The 21468-nt window shown below is 41.8% G+C and overlaps 2 protein-coding genes across 2 annotated transcripts in view; both read right to left on the minus strand.

The window, feature by feature from the left end:
* The window catches only part of TLK1 (tousled like kinase 1), a 189397-nt gene extending 178792 nt beyond the window's left edge, over positions 1-10605 (minus strand). The window contains exon 1 of the mRNA XM_034785291.1: positions 10546-10605. The gene's annotated coding sequence lies outside the window, so the exon portion shown is untranslated. The remainder of the gene's footprint in view (positions 1-10545) is intronic.
* Positions 10586-21468, minus strand: part of METTL8 (methyltransferase like 8) — a 65114-nt gene continuing 54231 nt past the window's right edge. Inside the window, exon 10 of the mRNA XM_034785301.1 lies at positions 10586-10617. Within this exon, the coding sequence (XP_034641192.1) occupies positions 10613-10617 (5 nt within the window). The 3' untranslated portion in view covers positions 10586-10612. The remainder of the gene's footprint in view (positions 10618-21468) is intronic.

The following is a 21468-nucleotide window of genomic DNA, read 5'->3' on the forward strand; positions in this document are numbered from 1 at the left end:
TCACGCCGCTCTCCTGCGGGCAGCGGGAAGCGGCCACCCCCCCTCAGGCAGGCTCCGGTAGCACAGTCCTGCCGTGGCTTCAGAGGACGGGCCGCTCCTCAGCTTGTTCACGCCGCTCTCCTGCGGGCAGCGACCACTTCCCCCCCCAGGTGGGAGCCGGTAGCTCAGCATTTTGCCGCCCCATACATTTTGCCGCCCTAGGCACGAGCTTGTTTAGCTGGTGCCTAGAGCCGCCCCTGCTTCCAAAGAAATGCCCACCCACCCTGTTCAGCTCTCGCTGAAGCAACAAAGCTATGTCTGTCTCTGGTGGTGTAATCTGGGTAAGGTTTCATGATCTAAGGGAACAAAGGATCTATATGATCTTATAAAAGGTACTGTGGGTACCTGTAGTTTAGATACTTCAAAATTAGTAGCACTGTAGTAACACAGTCCCCACTAACCAGCCAATGATTAGACCTTGTTACAGCCACAGCTGAGCTTAAACTGCTAAAGCTGGTCATTAAACTTAATTGTCAGGCACATGTAGACAGCTTGATTCTCACTTGACAGTTTTTATTAAAAACTCCCACTCTCTATTACCAGTGTAGTTCCACCCATGGTAGCAATGGCTGGAGCCCTTGTATAGATATGGTGTTGATGGGTGATGGCCTTTTAATAACCACATCATCTGTGCTTGTTGTTTAACCATCATGTAACTTAACTTCTAATTTCAAAAGAAGACTATCACTTGCTCATCTGAGCCAGGGGTGTCCCAAAAAGTGAGCTCCCCTAGTTTTCAATAGCCTGACCAATGTGTAAATCAGGTTGGCGTGCCTGGGCCTTACACTCAGAGAAAACCAAAAAGTCTCTCGTTAACCTAAATGTGAAGTGCAATCAACAATGGACTCTGAACCACCTTGGCTTCTTGGATTACGGTAAAGGACCCAATCTCCATCCCTTGACTTCCCGGAGGAACTGCCATTTGATAGAAGCAGCCAGCCCTTTTCATTTGCCTACTGGACCCTATCAGGCTACTGCCTGCTCCCAGCCCTTCTAGCCACTGGAGGACCAACTCTCGTTTGTTCCACCAGTAGCTGACCCTGGGAGACCTTTCTAGGCAATGCAGGAGGTCTAAAAGGCTCTGCACTTATCTTCTTGAAGGGCTGCTTCCTGGGGTGGGGTGCACCAAAGCAGTGGGATTTCTGGCAGGAGGCAGCAAATGCCTGATACACCCCATCACAGAAGCTAAGTGCCAGCCAACTCTTCTTGTGATAATGTGGTCCATCATGAAAACATGTCATGCATCACAATGGATGTGATGCTGACCAGGGTTCCCATAATGATGTGTACTTTGGATAATAAATGTCTCTCTGATTCATTTGTGTTCCTTGCTGATTTGTGCCAGCTCTAGCCCTTTTCTCTTCACTGTTTTCATTTTCTTGTTTGATGAGAGTCCCACAGTGCACCCAGAAATCAATATTCCAATTTATATAAGAAAAGCAAATTATGAATTTTTCTGTATAGTTTAGCCTAAAATGAAGCTCTCAGGGATAGCATATGTTAAAGTATCTATATTCATTTATTTATCCATGCTTTGTAGATAAAAAAAAACTCACAATAAAAAAATTAAATTGTATATAAATCAGGTTCTATTCCGTTCCATACAAGTTCTCATCCTGTGCTTTTAGTATCCACGCGCCTTCCAGTAGTGTATTAAGCAAATGGAGAAGTGTGTGCAGTGGAGTGTTTTGGATTTTTTAAAAGCTATATTGCAGGGGTTGGCAACATTCGGCATGCAGCTCACCAGGGTAAGCACCCTGGCGGGCCGGGCCAGTTTTATTTACCTGCCGACGCGGCAGGTTCGGCCGATCGCGGCCCCTCACTGGCCGCAGTTCGCCCTCCCGGGCCAATGGGGGCAGCGAGAAGCCGCGGCCAGCACATCGCTCACCCGCACCACTTCTCGCCGCCTCCATTGGCCCGGGACGGCGAATCGCGGCCAGTGGGGGCCGAACCTGCCGCGTCAGCAGGTAAATAAAACTGGCCCGGCCCGCCAGGGTGTTTACCCTGGCGAGCCTCACGCCAAACGTTGCTGACCCCTGCTATATTGTGATGGGGTGGTGCCCTCAAGCATGCCCTCTTGTGGCACAGCATGAGCTTGCTGGCTGGCTGCCCTCTTTCGCCCCCTCTTGTGGTCTTGCAATAGTTTACTCAGAGCCAGGAACTGAGAACAACAGTCCCTTTGTGGGTCCCATTTATTAACTCTTTTTACAGAGTACAAAGAAACCCCCTCATAGTTAGTCCCTTAAATCCAGTATCACTTCTGGTCTTTATTCATTGATAGCAGATCATTAATCACTGCCTCTAAATCATGCACAATCAATAAAGCTTCCCAAACAATCTGGATCTGCTCTGTCTGTGCCTATCCACCAACCGATAGGCCACCTGCATTTCTGGAGTTCAGTACATTAACTCATGAGGAAGTTCTGGACACTCTAAGAGAGTCACAACCCAAGACCTGTAAATCCAACCCGCCTTGGCTTGTGAAAGAGTCATGAGCTACTGGTGCCGCTCCTGACTGAAATAGCCAATGTCTCATTCAGGGAAGGAACCTTCCCTTCCTCCTTCAAACATGCAGTAATCTGACCAACATCAAAGAAACCCATATTGGAGACATCAGTTCCAGCCAACTACTGATCTGTTCCTGAGCAGCTCACAGAGAAGCTAGTCAGCATCTACAAGCTCATCTATTTGAAGCTATTATCCTAGACCCAACACAATCTGGATTCAGGCCAGAACTGGACACCATACTCCAGAGGCCTCACTAGTGCTAAGTTGAATGGGACAATTACCTGCCGTGTCTTACATACAGCACTCCTGTCAATGCATCCCAGAATATTAGCCTTTTTTGCAACTGCATCATACTGTTGATTCATATTCATTTGTGATCCACTATAACCCTCAGGTGTTTTTCAGCAGTATTACCACTTAGCTAGTTATTCTCCATCTTGTAGTTGTGAATTTGATTTTTCCTTCCTAAGTTAAGTACTTTGCATTTATCTGTATTGAATTTCATCTCTTTGAGTTCAGACCAAATTTCCAATTTGTCAAGGTAATTTTAATTTCTAATCCTATCCTCCAAAGTGCTTGCATCCCTTCCAGCTTAATTTTCCAAGTCATTAATGTAAATATTTAATAGCAGCGGACACAAGATGACCCCTGCGGGACCCCATTAGATACGTCTTCCCAGTCTGACAGCAAACCATTGATAACTACTCCGAGTACAGTATTTCAACCAGTTGTGCACTCACCTTATAGTAATTTAATCTAGACCACATTTCCCAAGTTTGCTTATGAACGTGTCATGGGGGACTGTGCAAAAAGTCTTAATAAAATCTACTGGTATCGTGTCTACAGCTTCTGCTTATCCATTAGGCCAGTAACCCTGTTGGAGAAGCAAAATAGGTTGGTTTGGGATGATATTGACGAATCCATGCTGGCTTTTCCTTATAACCCTATTATCCTCTAGGTGCTTACAAACTGATTGTTCAATATTTGTTTCAGTATCTTTCCAGGTATCGCTATTAGGCTGCTGGTTCAAATTCCCCAGGTCCTCTTTGTTGCCCTTATTAAATATAGGTACTACATTTCCTCTTTTCCAGTCCTTTGGGTCCTCACCTATCCTCCATGAGTTCTCAAAAATAATTGCTAACAGTTCAGAGATTGCTTCAACTAATTCCTTAAGTATCCCTAGGATGAATTTCATTAGGCCCTGCCCACTTGACCTGCTCTTTTCCTTTATTGGCTTGCATTTCTTCCCCCTTGCTGTTGATATTAATTAGATTAAGTATCTGGTCACCATTAACCTTTTAAGTGAAGACTAAAGCAAAATAGGCATTAACACCTCAGCCTCCTTGATGTCATCAGTTATTCCCCCCCGCCCCCGCTAAGTAGAGGACCTACACTTTCCTTCATCTTTCTCTTGCTCCTAATGTATTTAAAGAATCTTTTCTTATCGCTTTTTATACCCTTGCTATGTATAACTCATTTTGTGCCTTCGGATTTTGTCCCTACAAGTTTGTATTATTTTTTGTACTCATTAGCAATCAGTTCATATGTTTCCAGTTTTGGTAGGATTCCTTTTTCTTTTTTCTAACGCTTTTTATTTTTTCCTTTCTGCATTAACCCATGGTTTTTGCCATCAGTGCTCAAATTTCTACCCCTCTGTCTTCATCTGATGCAGGGTGTCAAAAAAACTAAGGAGATCTGTGTGGGTGATGGGGAAGAAGGAGTCATTAGCAGACCACCATGTCAGTGGCTGAGGCTAGTGTACAATGATCAGATTCACCAGATCCTAGACTCCTTGGATCATGAGAGCAATTGTCCTTATATTGTAAACCATCATAAAGACAACAGAGTTAATAGAGCATTCAGTTGCTATGCAAAAATCTGAGCCTACTGTTACCAGTTCATCGACAAAACATTCTACCTTTTTTCCCCACAGAAGAGCTAAACTCTGATCTTCTTACTTGCACTGGTGATCAGTTACTCATATGAGTAGTCTCATTAAAATCACTACTTACCATTCTAAGTAAGGGAATTCACAGTCTGATTTTTGTTTTATGATCGATGTAGGTGGATATGGAGGCCTGTAGACTACATTGTAATTTTAAGTGTTTAAAGGTAATATTTTCCCACAAATCACTGAAAGTTTTACATACTTGAGCCACCTTGGATTCCAACATTATTTTTATATTATATATTAAGTGCCCTGAATATTTCCCAAGGCAACTATGAAAAGATTCTCGAAAGGTTAAAGGTTTCCATCACCTACTGAAGTTCTGTTCTGGATCCATGCTGACTTTCTAAAATATTTACAACAGGACCACACAGAAGTGCTGAAATTAAAAAAGGACTGAAACAGGCATATTTAACATAGCTTGTATATTCAGATAGCTAGATTTCTCTCATATACCTGCCAGATTCATACATTTCTATCTTAACTACAAGGGCAATAATTTTCATGACCACTATCTACAAGAAGAATTTTCTGCCAATGCACATTGCCCACTGTATAAAAATAATAATCTCAGTCTACATTTTGACCATCCTCTCTGGCTTCTAAACATACTCATTTTCAAAATCTTTGTTCAGTAATACAGGAGTCCGGTTATCACAAGACAGTGGCGATGAAATGACAGGTACCTCAGAAAACTATTCAAGAGACCGGCCTTTTACTTAATTCCTCAACTGGATGAAAGGTACTGCAGGAGTGAATATTATTATTATTAAGTAAATGCCATGCCATGCCATCATAACGAACAACTAAAATTTGAGCTCACAAAGTATTTTGAATGGGAGCATGCTAATCGCCATAGGAGCTGTATTAAACCATGGAACTCCTAACATGCCAGAATCCCAGCCAAGCCGAGTTGTTGGTAAAGCTGCTCCTCAAAGGCCAAGGAAGTTTATGCCATTCAGTTCACAAACTCTATTAGACTCAACACAACTGTAACGCAGCCGAACCAGTTTCCAAGGGTTAGTCTTCCATTTAGGCAAAGCAACATCTGTGCAATAGTACAGAAATCTAACATGGATTCAACAAACCAGCTGAACAGGAAAGGCGCAGATTCTCTACATGCAAATAATTCAGGTACTAAATGAATTTCTTAAAGGAAGCGAAGAGAAACCTTTTCTCTGTCTAATAAATGAGAACACAGAACAGTTTAGTTTCTTTTTCAAGAATTCTTTGTAGTTTTAACTCATCTTGCTGCTTCTATTACTGATCTTCTGTATAAGGTGCAGCTACCAGTTCTGAGCTGCTTCTGCCCTATATAGTCTGAACCCGCAAATTACCCTCGTACTAAGGCTCTTGTAAGAAGTTAAAAGCTAGTTTTAAGAAGTGATGATAAAAAATAAAAAGAACATTGACTGATATTCTAACAGTGCACTTTTTAATTTCCCCTCCCCTTTCATTTGCCTGAAGGATCCTGTGTTTTCATCTCTGTAACAGTTAAATCAGAAATAGCTAGAAAGGTACAGAAAGAGCCGCCCAATATTCATTGTCTCAATAAAACAGGTGCAAATGTCTAAGGCTCAGCATGAGCAGTAGCACATAATGGCTACAGGTTTGATTACTCAGTCACTACTCTCCAAGGGTGAAATCCTGGCGCCACTCAAGTCAATTGCAAAACTTCCTCGGCTTCAACAGAGCCAAAATTTCATCTTTAATATACAATTAATTCTTTTTTGCACAGTGCTTTGGGATCACATCATTAGAAAGGCATTACATTAAAAAACGCATTCTGTTCAGCTGCTCTGTAATGTTATTGGGGGCCTTAGTTGGCAGTGGCTTGTCAATTGGAGTAAATTTCAAGAACATTTATTACAGTAAGTATAGACTTACCAGTTAAGTCTAGTCTCACCACATAACACTCAAAAGGGCATCTTCAGAACTAATACTGATAATCAACTCTTGGGATGTAAGCCCTAACTCAAGAGAGATGGTGGTAAAACAGTAAAAAATGGAAACAAGAATTCAAAATGAGAATAGTGTGCACCTAACTACCTGATTGGTGGAGATCACAGGGGGTTTTATCCTCCTCTAGAAAAATGTACAGGAATCATCAGATGATGATCAGGTGAGAAATTCCCACATAGTCACTTTCCCTCAATTCCCAGGAATATGAACATTGGTGGCCTTAGCTTAGACCGTTCTATTCCCCATGGTTTAAAACATTCTTGCTAGTGAAGCATTTATGTTATATTAATCGCTTTGTAATTATGGGAATTATTTTAAAGTCTTAAATGATGTGTTTCATAGGCAAAGCAGGAAAGCTAAATGGATAAATTCTATGATAAACACATTCTAATGCAGGGATGCCAAACACCTGGACACCATGGCATATTGTGAGTTTGCCAAGTCTACGTTTCCATTTTTAACAATGTATATTTCTAGCCCTAAAGAAATTGCAAAGGAAACTCTCCAAATGTGACTTGAGCATCACTGATACAGTAATATCTTCCTGAGTATGCAGACAGCTTGAATCAATGCATTTAGGAGGTGTGATTACCCCCTATATACATACACACACATATACATACATACACACACACACAAGTTTTAAACAAACAATTTAATACTGTACACAGCAATGATGATTGTGAAGCTTGGTTGAGGTGGTGAAGTCAGAGGGTGGGCTATTTCCCAGGGAATGCCTTACTGCTAAATGCACCCAGCTGAGCCCTCAAGGGTTAACACATTGTTGTTAATGTAGCCTCACACTCTACAAGGCAGCACAAATGGAGGGAGGGGAACGGGGCCAGCTTTAAGCCGATTCGGCTGATTCCCTGAAATGGGGCCCCGCGCCTAAGAGGGCCCTGCAACATCCGGGGCTGCCGGCGGAGCGAAAAAAAAAAAAAAGCCCCGCCCTGCTTCTCCCCCCTCCCTCCAGCACTTGCGCCGCCATACAGCTGATCAGCGCAAGCCTGGGAGGGAGGGGTGAGGAGGAGGAATGTAACGTGCTTGGGGAAGAGGCGGGGCCAGGGCAGGGATTTGGGGAGGGATCCAATGGGGCAGTGAGGGGGCGGGGCTGGGACAGGGCAGGGATTTGGGAAAGGATCCAATGGGGCAGGAGGGGGCAGGGCTGGGGCAGGGACAGGGTGGGGATTTGGGGAGGGATCCAATGGGGCAGGGATGGGGCGGAGTCGGGGCGGGGGGGTGCGAGACAATTCACATCCCGGCGTGGGGCCCCGTACCTGCTAAAGCTGGCCCTGGAGGGGAGACAACCTGGCAGACAGAGAGACACACCCTGTGTGTGTGAGAGAAAGAGATGCACATTGCTCCTTTAAGTACACTAACCCCACTCTAAGTACATTGCCTTTTTAAGTAGATCAGCAAGTTGAAACACCAGCCACTGCTAGCAAGCTCCCTCCGTCCTGAGCCCTGTGGTGTCCACCTGCCCTGCTCTATGGAGATGGAGTAAGCAGGGGGCAGGAGCGGGGGGAAGGGGACACCCTGATATTAGCCTTACACACACACACACACACACACACACACACACACACACAGAGCAAGCAGGAGGCAGGGCCGGCTCCAACTTTTTTGCCGCCCCAAGCGGCAAAAAAAAAAAAATTGGGCTGCCGCCGAAGAGGAAGTGAGTGAGTGAAGGACCCGCCGCCGAATTGCCGCCGCAGACCCAGACATTCCACCCCAATAACGGACGGAGTGCCGCCCCTTTCTATTGGCCACCCCAGGCACCTGCTTCCTTCGCTGATGCCTGGAGCCCGCCCTGGCAGGAGGCTCCCGGGAGCAGCTCCAAGGCAGAGGGCAGAAGCAGCACATGGCAGTGGGGGGAGGGACAGCTGAACTGCCGGCAATTGATAGCCTGCTGGGCGGCTGCTGCACAGGGAACCTAGGGGAGCGAGGACCTGATGCGGGGCTGCCGGTCCACCCTGGTTCCAAGCCCCCACCAGCTAGCTCCAATAAGCTGCTCTTTCCGCAAGCAGTGGACAAAGCAGGCGGCTGCCAAACAACGTTACAAGGGAGCATGCTTTAAACGAGCATGTTCTCGAATTGATGAGCAATGCAACAATGAAACAATGTTAACTGGGACGAATTTAAGTGAGGAGTTACTGTAGTAGGAACTGAGTCCAATTAGCAAAAGCCAGGGCCGGCTCTGGCTTTTTGGCCGCCCCAAGCAAAAAAAAACAAAAAAAAAACCGGACAGCCAGAACGGCAAAGCAAAAAAAAAACCTGTGGCGGGGATGGAGCACGGGGCAGGGGGAGGGAGCGGGCAGGAGAGAGAGAGAGAAGGGGGCGGCCAGGGCTACAGCAGGGGTGCTGCCACATGGCCCCTCCCGCTACACCGCCTCCTGCCGCCTGCCGTGAGGGCTCCGCTCCGGTCGGCGGGGAGGGAAGGAAGAGGACTGCCCTGCAGGGCGCTCTGGTTCTCCGTGCCGCCACCCCCTACAGGGCGGCCAGAGTGGAACCAAAAAAAAAAAAAAGCGGCCGTGCCGCCCTAGGATTGGGCAGAACGCCAATCACACTTTTACAAGATTTCAGCCTCAATTCCTATAGCCATTTTGCAGACTTCCCTTTTTACCTTACGTTGGTGTCTGCCAGGAAGACTTGAGAATATCATTTTATTATGAACCCCAAATCCCTTCCACTGACCATTTGCTCCATGAACCACCCTTTCATTTTGAGGTTATTGTCCATATTCTTGCTATATATGCAAACTGTGCACTCAAAGTTCAAAAGTTTCCATGCCCTCTAAAAAATAGCACCAGGACCATGCCAGCTTTGCCATTTAAGATTAGTATCATGTAAGCTTATCTACATGATATTTGCCACCCTCTATTCTACATTATTATGATGGGGCTAGGGTCATGGGCATCCGGTTAAGGTTTCATCTTGCTCCATATTCTTATTTTCATCCATCTAAATTACTAGCAAGAAATCCCCTTTTACCTTGAAAATTGGCCTTCGGCCAGGGGAGTCTTATTTTTCCCAAAGTTTGAAGATAATTGATCAAACTGTTTTTGAAATAGAAGCAAATAAAAATGTACTAGTTTCAAATTTTAACATATATTTCTAACTCTGTTTCTGTAAGTCACATATGAGTGACTGACTTTTAAAACCACAAACTTTAAATATTGTTAATATTCCTGGAAAATGAGGGCAAAGCTAAATCATCATCACACAGGCAAAGTCTACTGAGGATCCCCGCGCCAGCCAGAATGTCCACAGTTAATAGCAGGCATTGTGTAGAGAAGTACATGTAGCGTAAGAGGGGCATATTTTGCATGCTTAGGAGGGGCATTAACTAAACCCCGCCCAGTGAAGGCAGAGCCCCAATGACCCCAACTTCCTGGAAATCCAAACAAGCCAAAGAACACACCATACAATAAGAATAATGATTTTTTTTCTTTTTATGGCTAACAGATTGGCTACCATGAGCTGTTTCAGTACTAAAACATTGTGTCTAATATGATGGTTAATTCTTCAGATTTTAACATCACTCAGGCTCTCCTAGAAAGGTCTGAAAACTCACTGCTGATCTCACCAGTTAGGCTTGGGTTAAAATGCAAGAAGCCCGAAGCTGTCACTGTTCATGTATTGACATGTGGAGATTTTTGTTTAAACTTCATATTTATTCACTTTCTCTAGGAATACAAAGAATACTTTTCACTTTTATAGCACCTTTCATCTGAGGATCTCAAAGTGACTGACTAACATGAATCAAAAAGTTGCAGCAGCTTGAAACAAGAATGCTAAAAGGGGCATGATGTGTCAGAAATCATCAAGAACACCATGTGCAACATGATCCTACAAAAACAATACTGCAGACAATCCAATCCATTCCATTCCACTCTCACAGACACAAGGAAAGCTCATTGAAAACAACACTCAGTTAATATTTAGCAATATTACCATCTAGTAAGATTTTGGCTTACACAAACGGATTTTTTTGTTAATTGATAGCAAGGCCAATCAAGGAGAAAGAGAACAAACATGAAACAATGGGAGGCCATAGCATAATGTAAATAGTAACGCCATTACTTTACCAGGTATTTTCTTGGAGATGACTTCTTTGCATTTTGTTGTGCTCTCCCTAGTAATAGTAGTATGGAGTTAATCTGAAAAGCGGAAAAAATACATTGGTTAGTGCATTTTTTCTTCTTTATGATATATAAAGAAAACCTGACTGGGTTTTGACAAGTGTTTGGATTTTTTCTGCTCATTTTTTAATTTGATCTTCCCTAATTTTGCTGCAGGACTTGCTGAGGGTTTCAAAGAAGCAGTTTAGAAGTTCTCTCAGCCCCTAATTAAAGGGGTGTTGAATATTTTAAAATAAACATATTTTCTCCCCAGAGATTCTCAGGCATTTGAGTTAAAGAGGTATTTATGAAAAATCAGAAAGAAAGAATTTTAAACAGCTGTAATAAAAAATCACTTCCCATCTAATTTTATCAGGGTTCATTTCCTTGGCTGTGATGTCAGGACTATAACAGGGTTTAAAAGAGAACTAGATAAATTCATGGAGGTTAAGTCCATTAATGGATATTAGCCAGGCCGGGTAAGGAATGGTGTCCCTACCCTCTGTTTGTCAGAGGTTGGAGTTGGATGGCAAGAGAGAGATCACTTGATCTTTACCTGTTAGGTTCACTCCCTCTGGGGCACCTGGCCTTGGCCACTGTCGGTAGAAAGGATTTTGGGCTGGATGGACCTTTGCTCTGACCCAGTATGACCGTTCTTATGTTCATAGTACTTACTATCAGTTCTCCAGTTACTTAAATAGTTTTGCAGGATAGACAAGGCCCAAATTCCTAAAATAAAAAACATGCAAGGGGGAAAAATAGCCAAACTTTTTATTACACAAGACTTTCTGTCCTTTTACAACATAAACAAGAAAAACAGGACACAGACCCATTTTTCCCCTTTGCAAGAAACTTTTAAATGTGAGAGATTATTAACAAGATTAATTTTTGCAAAATCTCATGGGTGAAATAAATCTGTCCCCATTATTTCTTCAACTTTCTTTTCTAAAATTCTTTGGGCACATGTTGGTCCCGATTCTGATCATGATTATGCTGATGTAAGTCTGGAGTAGCTCCACTGACTTTACTGAGAATCCTTTGGATTTACACTGGTGCAACTGTCAGAATCTGGTCCAAAGCCTTGAGGGGTTTTACCTTTGAAATGAACCCTTGAGCTCCCCTTAAAAAGTTACTAGGCTTTTATTGTTTCAAAGCAAAACAAATATTTACCACTTCTTTACTTTGTCTCTAGCCAATTGATGCAAGGAGGAAACAGTTTGGTTTAGTACTTAGTGAAATATATTGAAAGGTGCAATATTTTTTAATACATTGCATGATGTCTGTCATTTAGTTTCCTTTTAGCTGCTCTCATTTGTTTTGAAAATAAGTGCATGTAGAAACAAATAAGGTTACAAACAAGGTTTCTGCTGAAAATGTCTATTGATTTCTTATAAACGTCAGTAAAATAAAGTATAGACTTTATTGCCAATGTGATTTTGTATTTTTTTTTCTCTCTCTGTGAGCACGTGAGAGTTTTCCAATTTAAAAATAGGCCTTATTTCACAGTTTGGTAACTGACATGTGGTATTCATTTAGCCTACTAATATTTGCTCTTGAACAACGATAAGAGATATTTGATTTATCTGGAATAAAATTATTATTATTGTGTTTGTCCCAGTTTTCATTTCAAATCAAATCATGCTCAATGGCCAATCATAGTCTCAGTACCTCACGCTTTGGTTGTTAGGTCACAGAAATGCAGAGAGAATGAAAGTGATGGATTTTGACAATTCTGCACACCATCTTTGGGCCTAGTTCAGCTCTGGTGTAAGTAGGCTTAGCCCTCATTGGCTTCAATTGAAGTTACACCCACTTATACCCAGGATTAATGAGATCCATCCCTTGAGTATTCATAGGCGTTTCATTCCAGGGATACACCTTTCACTTATTTGTATTCTATTTTGTTATTTATTTTAAACTAAACTCTGGTTTTGTTTTTTAAAGAAAAAAATGTAAAAGGGACTCAAGTATTTTTCACTCAAAATGATTGTTTTGAAAACAAAAGCCATCTTACAAAACCAACTATTAATAGAAATGTTTTCATGAAATGGCTTTGTCAGTTCAGTGTTTCAGTGCCAGGATGTGTGTATACTTACAGAGATCATCCTAACTTTGTATGAACCACTCCATCACACCCTCATGAGTATATACAGGCACTGCAAGGTCCACAAATGGATTTTAAAAATTCCTGAGAAATTTCACTGCAGCTACTTTCTAAAACTAAAACGAAGATTTTCCCCAAATTAACTTGGAATTTTGTTTTAATAATAATGAAAATACATGAGGAAATACCCAGATAATCCAAGATCGTCACCATTTTTCTGACAACCCTATTGCCTTCAAGTCTATTTTCAGATCTAAGGTCTCATACTCTCAATCCTCATCATGAATCACTAAGGTTCCTCTCTCACTGTAATATTTGCTGAAATTGAGGGACCGGGTAAGACAATTGAAGAAGGTTTGAATGCGGAATGTAGGCGGGTTTGAATCAAGTTTGTGCCCTGCTAAAACCCCAGTACTATAGCATGGCTTGGGAAAATGATTAAGTCATGGTCCAGTGCTATATACACTGCAAAAGTTGGACCATGTGCTAGGCTGGAGGACCGCTAGGTTGTAACTGAGGGCCCTCCACCCCCAACACAGTAGTTTTTTAGTATAAAAGGGAGCCAAGATGTGCACATCAGATTGCCCTATGAACAGGGAACAGAACCACCTCACAAACAAGTTCTTGGTTGTTCAGGAGATTCAGACTTGTTCCTGATCTCAGATAGGCCCTGACCCTGCAAACACAAACACACACACACACGTCAACTCTCATGACTCCCTCACAATATTTGACATTGTTTCTTAAAGCCCCAGTTCTTGGAGGCAAGTGACTACCGGAGAATCTCAGTTTTTATTTTTGTAAAAGTACGTTTCTTGCCATAATGATTGCAGAGAAAAGTCTGAAAACATGACCTGAGAGAAGCTACAGGCTCAGAAACCACACAGCAAACAAAAAGAACCACACATTTTTTTTACTTCATAATTTTGTAGCCAGTCTCATGATTTTTGAAAGCCCATAGTTGATAATACTCCATTCTTAACTTTAACAGTAGAAGTATTTCCATTCATTCCCTACATTTCACTTCAATGGGATATAAGCCTGTGTAAATCCCCAAAGCTGTGAAGAGAACGAGAACTGTTCACCTTGTCAGTAAGCTCACGTTGATAATGTAAAATTAAGGGTTAATATTGCATAACAACAATAGCAGAATGTGCCATTTGCAGCCGTCAGATCTATGCCCCACCAACATTTCCTCCAGTGCCAACATTATACATGATAAGCAGAGTCCATGGATTCCATATGTTACTTTTTTCTCAGCTAATTTAATAACCATCTATCTATAAAAACCACATCAAGTTTCTGTTATTATTAAGAACATAGATGAGCCTGAACAGGAATCTTGATCCAAACACCCCTGGACTCTGAAATGGGTATTTAGGAATAAATATCTGAAGGTCAAACAATTAGGCCCTATCCAGAACCCCAATTCTGGATTCTGTCAAACACAGGGAGCTTTGAAATCTGGACCCAAACATAGATCAGATTTTTGCAATTAGGCCCTCTCTACATAATGGGATGAACCAGAATCCAAACGCCTCCAAAATTTGCAGAGGGGAGAACTGAAAACCAGACTCAATTTTAGCAGAATTGGCTCACCTCTAGTTTAGAATAAAAATCACCCTTATCCTGGCACTTGATTGACAGGTTATCCTTCCTTTTGGGAATACCTAGCACTTTCTTTCCACCTTCCCACCCACATTACTTTCTTATTTGTGTCAACCATACTGATCATCAGAGGAAACGGAACTGGCTGATTCTCCAGAATGACATCTAAATATTATGCTCAATATGTCAGACATTAAAGCAAACAGAGACACTAACATCCTAAAAACTTTTCCATGTGAAGAACTAAAGGCCAAAAATAAGACTAATGGAATGATGGGTTCAGATGAGCGTCATAGAGTTTAAGGCCAGAAGGGACCATTATATCTCGTTTGACATCCTGTATATCACAGGCAACCAACACCCCCTAGGACCCACACACTAAACCCAACAACTGAAATTAGACCAAAGTATTACAGCGCACAGAAGACTAGACTATTGTGTGCCACTGGCAGAAAACAGGAGGGTCTGAGCTGCACTGACGCCCAAGAACCATGCAATGGCATGGAAATTATTAAGTGATGTACACCCAGATAATCCTGGCAAGTGACCTGCACCCATGCTGCAGAAGGCAGCAAAAACCACCCCAAAGTCACTGCCAATTTGACCGGAGGGAAAATTGCTTCCCAATCCCACATATGATAAATAAAGATCATGGATTTCAAGAATGCAGATTTTAGCAAACTCAGGGAGTTGGTAGATAGGATCCGATGGGAAGCAGGTCTAAAGGGAAAAACAGTTCAAGGGAGTTGGCATTTTTCCAAAGATACATTATTAAGGGCACAAGAGAAAACTATCCCACTCCATAGGAAAGATAGGAAGTATGCCAAGAGACCACCCTGGGAAAATCTTCAATGATCTGAAACTCAAAAAAGAGTCCTACAAAAAGTGGAAATTAGGTCAAATTATGAAGGATGAACATAAACAAATAACACAAGTATGTAGTGACAAAATTAGAAAGGCCAAGGCACAAAACGAGACTAAACTAGCTAGAGACATAAAGGGTAACAAAAAACATACTATAACTACATTAGAAGCAAGAGGAAGACCAAGGACAGTGTAGGCCCGTTACTCAATGAGGGAGGGAACAATAACAGAAGTGCTCAATTATTTTTTTGTTTTGGTTTTCATCAAAAAGTTCGTAGCGACTGGTCATTTAACACAGTGAATGTCAATGAAAATGAGGTAGGATCAGAAGCTAAAACAGGGAAAGAACAAGTTAAAAATTACTTAGATGAGTTAGATGTCTTCAAGCCACCAGGGCCTGATGAAATACATCCTAGAATACACAGGGAGCTGACTGAGGAGATATCTGAGCCATTAGCGATGATCTTCAAAAAGTTATGGAAGACGGGAGAGATTCCAGAGGCCTGGAAAAGGGCAAATATAATGCCCATCTATAAAAAGGAAAATAAGGACAATCTGGGAAATTACAGACCAGCCATCTTAGCTTCAGTACTGGGAAAGATAATGGAGCAAATAATTAAACAATCAATTTGAAACACCTAGACAATAATAAGGTAATAAGTAACAGTCAGCATGGATTTGTCAAAAACAAATCAAGCCAAACCAACCTAATAGCTTTCTTTGACAGGGTAACAGACCTTGTGGATGGGGGGAAGTGGTAGATGTGGCATATCTTGACTTTAGTAAGGCTTTTGATACTGTCTCACATGACAAACTAGGGAAATACAACCTAGACGGAGTTACTATAAGGTGGGTGCATAACTAATTGGAAAATCATTCCCAGAGAGTAGTTATCAGTGGTTCGCAGTCAAGCTGGAAGGGAATAACGAGTGGGGTCCCGCAGGAATCAGTTCTGGGTCCGGTTCTATTCAATATCTTAATCAATGATTTAGATAAAGGCATGAAGAGTACACTTATAAAGTTTGCAGACAACACCAAACTGGGAGGGGTAGCAAGTGCTTTGGAGAATAGGATTAAAATTCAAAATCATCTGGACAAACTGGAGAAATGGTCAGAAGTAAATAGGATGAAATTCAATAAGGACAAATGCAAAGTACTCCACTTAGGAAGGAACAATCAGTTGAACACATACAAAATGGGAAATGACTGCCTAAGAAGGAGAACTGCAGAAAAGGATTGGGGGGAGGAAGGGGAGATCATAGTGCATCACAAATTAAATATGAGTGAACAGTATATCACTGTTGCAAAAAAAGCAGACATAATACTGGGATGTATTAGCAGGAATGTTGTAAGCAGGACATGAGAAGTAATTCTTCTGCTCTACTCTGTGCTGATTAGGCCTCAACTGGAGTATTGTGTCCAGTTCTGGGCTCCACATTTCAGGAAAGAAGTGGACAAATTGGAGAAAGTCTAGAGAAGAGCAACAAAAATGATTAAAGGTCTAGAAAACATGACCTATGAGGGAAGATTGAAAAAATTGGGGCTGTTGAGTCTGGAGAAGAGGAGACTGAGAGGAGACATGATAACAGTTTTCAAGTACATAAAAGGTTGCCACAAGGAGGAGGGGAAAAAATGTTCTCCTTAACCTCCTAGGATAAGACAAGAAACAATGGGCTTAAATTACAGCAAGGGTGGTTTAGGTTGGACATTAGGAGAAACTTCCTGTCAGGGTGGTTAAGCACTAGAATAAATTGCATAGGGAGGTTGTGGAATCTGCCTCATTGTCTGACCTGCTCTCAAAAAATCTCCAAACACCTGTCGGGGTGGTCTAGAAAATACTTAGTCCTTACCATGAGTGCAGGGGACTGTACTAGATGACCTCTCAAGGTCCCTTCCAGTTTCTATGATGATCAGTTAAGCATGTGACCAAGAACCAAAGTACATTTGCTAGATCTCACACAACATAACAGTACTGAGAGTCCAAAGTTGCAGCTCACCTATTTAAACAGCTCGTGCTATTTGGAAGGAAACAGAAACCAGAGAAAGTCTGACAGTAGAGAAAAAGAAAACGAATGTTTGCCTGCACATCTGAATCATCCAACACAGGCAGCTTCAACTAGGCATAATTAATCAATTGCACATACATTTATCAAATCAACTTTCCTTTTTATTCCCTTCCTTTTCACTATTTATGGTGACACTGTGATGAGCCATAGGAGAATGAAGCCAACAGTTATGTACCTCTTTTCTGCACTGTACTGAATTTGCCAACTTACATAGACTACTAGCTGCTATATCAGGGCCGGACAAACTTTTTGGCCTGAGGGTCGCATCAGGTTTCATAAATTGTATGGAGGGCTGGTTAGGGGAGGGGGTTGTGGCCTGGCCCCCACCTCCTATCTGCCCCCCCCCGGAACCCCTGCCCCATCCACAGACCCCCCACTCCCTGTCCCCTGACCACCCCTGGACCCCCGCTGTCCCATCCAACCCCTCCTCTTATTCCTAATGGCGCCCCTGGGACCCCTGTCCCATCCAACCACCCCTTCTCCCTGTCCCCTGACTGCTCCCGGAACCCCTGCCCCCATTCAACCCTCTGGTTCCCCCCCTGACAGCTCCATCCCCTATCCACACCCCCGCCCCCTGACCACCACCCCCAAACTCCCCTGCCCTCTATCCAACCCCCCCACTCCTTACCCCCTTACCATGCTGCCTGGAGCACCAGTGGCTGGCAGCGCTGGAGCCAGGCCATGCCGCCGCCACCACGCAGCACAGAGCTCCGGGTCAAGCTGGGCTCTACAGCTGCACTGCCCCAGGAGCTCACAGCCCCACCCACCCAGAGCATTGCGCCGGCGGCACAGTGAGTTGAGGCTGCGGGGAAGCGGGGACAGCAGCGGAGGGGCCAGGGGCTAGCTTCCCGGGCTAGGCAGGAGGGTGCCGCAGGCCAGATGTGGCCCACGGGCCGTAGTTTGTACACCTCTGTGCTGTACAGACTACCTGGTGGAATATAGATGAGTTCACTTCCATTTTTTTAAATGGTGCTTTCCCCTCTACCTTGATTCAATAATGTTTGCTTAGGAATTATCCTATAGCATCAGGCCAATGGTATATCCTGGATCTGATGCTGGCCAATACCAGATACTTCAGAGAAAAGTGCAAGAAATCTTGTCCAGTATTAGAAAATGATGGAATAATCCTGATCATAGGAGAAGTTTCTTCCTAAACCCAAGAGTTAGTGATAGGTTTATGCGCTAAAGAATGAGGGTTTATGTTCCTAATTTTTTTAGCCTAAATAATGTAAATTCTCATTTTTCCATTCTCCATGTACCTGTAGTCTCTTAATTTTTGAAATCCATCTAAGCTCCTAGTCCCAATGATATCTTGTGACAGTGAGTTTCTCAGGTTAATTGTGTACTACTTAAAAAAAATTCCTTTTATTAGTTTAAGTTTGTTGCCTTTCAATTTGATTGAATAACCCCTTGTTCTTGTATTATATGAAAGGGTAACTAAAACCACCCAACCTACCTTCTCTGTACTAAGCACAACTTTATACACCTCTATTGTGTTCCTGCTTATTCATCTCCTTTCTAAATTAAAAAGTTCTAATCTTTTCACTCTGTCCTCATATAATGTCTTTTCATGCCTCTAATAACTTTCGCCATCTATTACTGCTATATCTTTTTTGAGATCGGGAGACCTGAACAGAACACAGTATTCCAAATGAGCCATACCCTGAATTTACATAATGGCATCACAATAGTTTCAGTACTATTTTTATCCCATTCTTTATACATCTTAACATTTTGTTTGCTTTTATAACTGCTAATACACACTGAGCAGTGGTTTTCATTGAGCCGTGCATAAAAATATCCAGGTCTTTTCCCTGTGTGGTTACAGTTAATTTAGAATGCATGAATAGCTCAGATTATTCTTTGCAATATTCATTACCTTATATTTGTCAACAGTGAATTTCATTTGCCCCTGGACTGTCCGTTTCACCTAGCTTTTATAGCTCTCTCTCAATCCCTCACAGACATCACTAACCTACATAATTGTGGGAAATCTGCAAATTTTGCCACTTCACTGCTCCCCCCATCTTTTCAATGGCATTACATCAGGGATGCCTTTGGCCCACAGTGAGCTAAATGATGTGAAGGATACAAGGCTTTATTACATAGGCATTAGATTTAACACTCCTGAGGGATCTTGAGAAGTAAGGCCCTTTGGCTGTGTCTCTCATTAACAATGTTTCTGTTTGGGTTGGCTGTTGTTTTCTAAAAATAAAAATGTTGAAGATATGTTCCTGCCAGAGAGAACTGTGTTAGAATCCCACATAAGGCTCAAGGACTGTCCAGCTGTGATTTCTTTTGAAACAATTTTTTCAGTTTATATATATTCACTGAAGTTCTGTCCAACAGATGCACATGTAACTGAAGTCAGGACTGGGCGGAACTTCAAGGTGCTAATCTGGACATACAGCATTGATCTAAATGGAACACATGGAATAAATTTAGTTGTTCTACCTTAACTCAATAAACAATCAGACTTCTGTTATATTTTGCATTAGTGTCACAGGAGGTTAGGATTTTAGCTTCTGCAACTTTACAGTTCTACTGGAAAAACATTTTTTCCCAAAGAAAAAGAATAAGCAGGTACATCATAAATCTTCCTGCAGTTTTAAGAACACATAATATGGCACATATAAACTAAAACAGATAAAATATTCCATATATTAAAATATGTTGTGATACATATGGACTAAAGGCAAGGCATATAATATTTCACCATAGTCAAAAGATAGTAGTGCCCAAGGGGGAATATGCTTTGGAGGTGGGTGAAAATTTTTTATTAGTTTTAAATAGCTCTCTGCTTTAGTTAATATTAAAATTCATTCTCTTCCCCCTTCCCCATGTAAACACAAAAAAACCTATGTCAAAAAATTATTATGGTTGTAGAGTCAAGCACTCAAAAATTAGGAAATGCTAGGATTAGGGTTGTCCATACAACCTTAATTTGGCTCCTTTGTGCATATGCATTATGGTACACTCTTAAATTACATGTTCATATACTACTTTTTCCACAGAACAGTTTTCACACACAGCAGGAAATGGTTTCCTCATGTTATTGGACTTCCTGTCACCTCAGTGGGCATGATGGGTTTTGTTTGCCCTCATGAGATGAGGTGGGCTTTGTTTTTATAAAAGAGAGGCATGTTGCTGCTGTTCATTGGAACTGAAATTTTAGCTATATCTGTTAAGAAACAGGGCACTTAAGAATTAAAGTTAACTATTAGAAGGTGTTGGTTATTTTCTCTACCTTTACCTGCCTTTTGTACTTGTTTTCTTGGTAACTTTGATGGTGTTGGTCCTGTGTGATATTGAGTCTTTAGATCTTTTTTTTCCTCTTACCATGTGATGCATGTGGAAGCTGGGCAAAAAGTATATCCCACTGACAAAAACAAGTGAAAAACCAAAGCCCGATTCCAGCCTGTTTGTGAACACAACAAATTTGGTATTTTTACTACAATTTTTTTGCTATGGCAAAACTGCTTTATCTTCCAACAAAGTCCCTTATCTGTTCCCATTGGCAACTTTATGAGGCCAAGGACCAAAAACGAGCTGAAACACAAAGGCTTTTGCCTCTTAAAAAAGGAAATAGGCATGTACCTTATGAAAGAACGAGCTCAGATCTCAAGAGATCAATACTATTGTTCCAATTAACATCCCTTTTTTATAGTAGGGACATTCTGTACATTACACCCAAATTTTCCTTCTCCCTGTAAATTAATTATAAACCATTCTTAGGTCTGGTTGCACTTTCCCCTATAATTCTCTCCGTGATTTCTTTCTGCCTCCTGTTGCAACCACTACATTGGACCCCCTCCCCCACTTTGGCAATACTGGTGGCATCTGTTCTCCATACCAGCACTAGTGTATTTGCAAATACTTTGAGACTACATCCTTGATTACTACTTAAAAAAAGTTAAATTTCATAAACCAAAACACAGAGTGTTATACAGGTTAAAGAGTTTCCAGTTTGCATCTGGACAGAACATCTGCCTTCTTCCTTGGGCTGTCAAGCAATTAAAAAAAATAATCATGCGATTAAAAAGATTAATCGTGCCGCTAAACAATAAAATACCATTTATTTTAAATATTTTTGGATGTTTACTACATTTTCAAATATGTTAATTGCAATTACAACACAGAATAAAAAGTGTACAGTGCTCACTTTATATTTATTTTTGATTAAAAATATTTGCACTGTAAAAAAAAATTATTTTTCAATATTCATACATTTCAATTTTCAATATTTTT

Source organism: Trachemys scripta, chromosome 11 (genome assembly GCF_013100865.1).
Source record: "Trachemys scripta elegans isolate TJP31775 chromosome 11, CAS_Tse_1.0, whole genome shotgun sequence".
Lineage (NCBI taxonomy): Eukaryota > Metazoa > Chordata > Testudines > Emydidae > Trachemys > Trachemys scripta.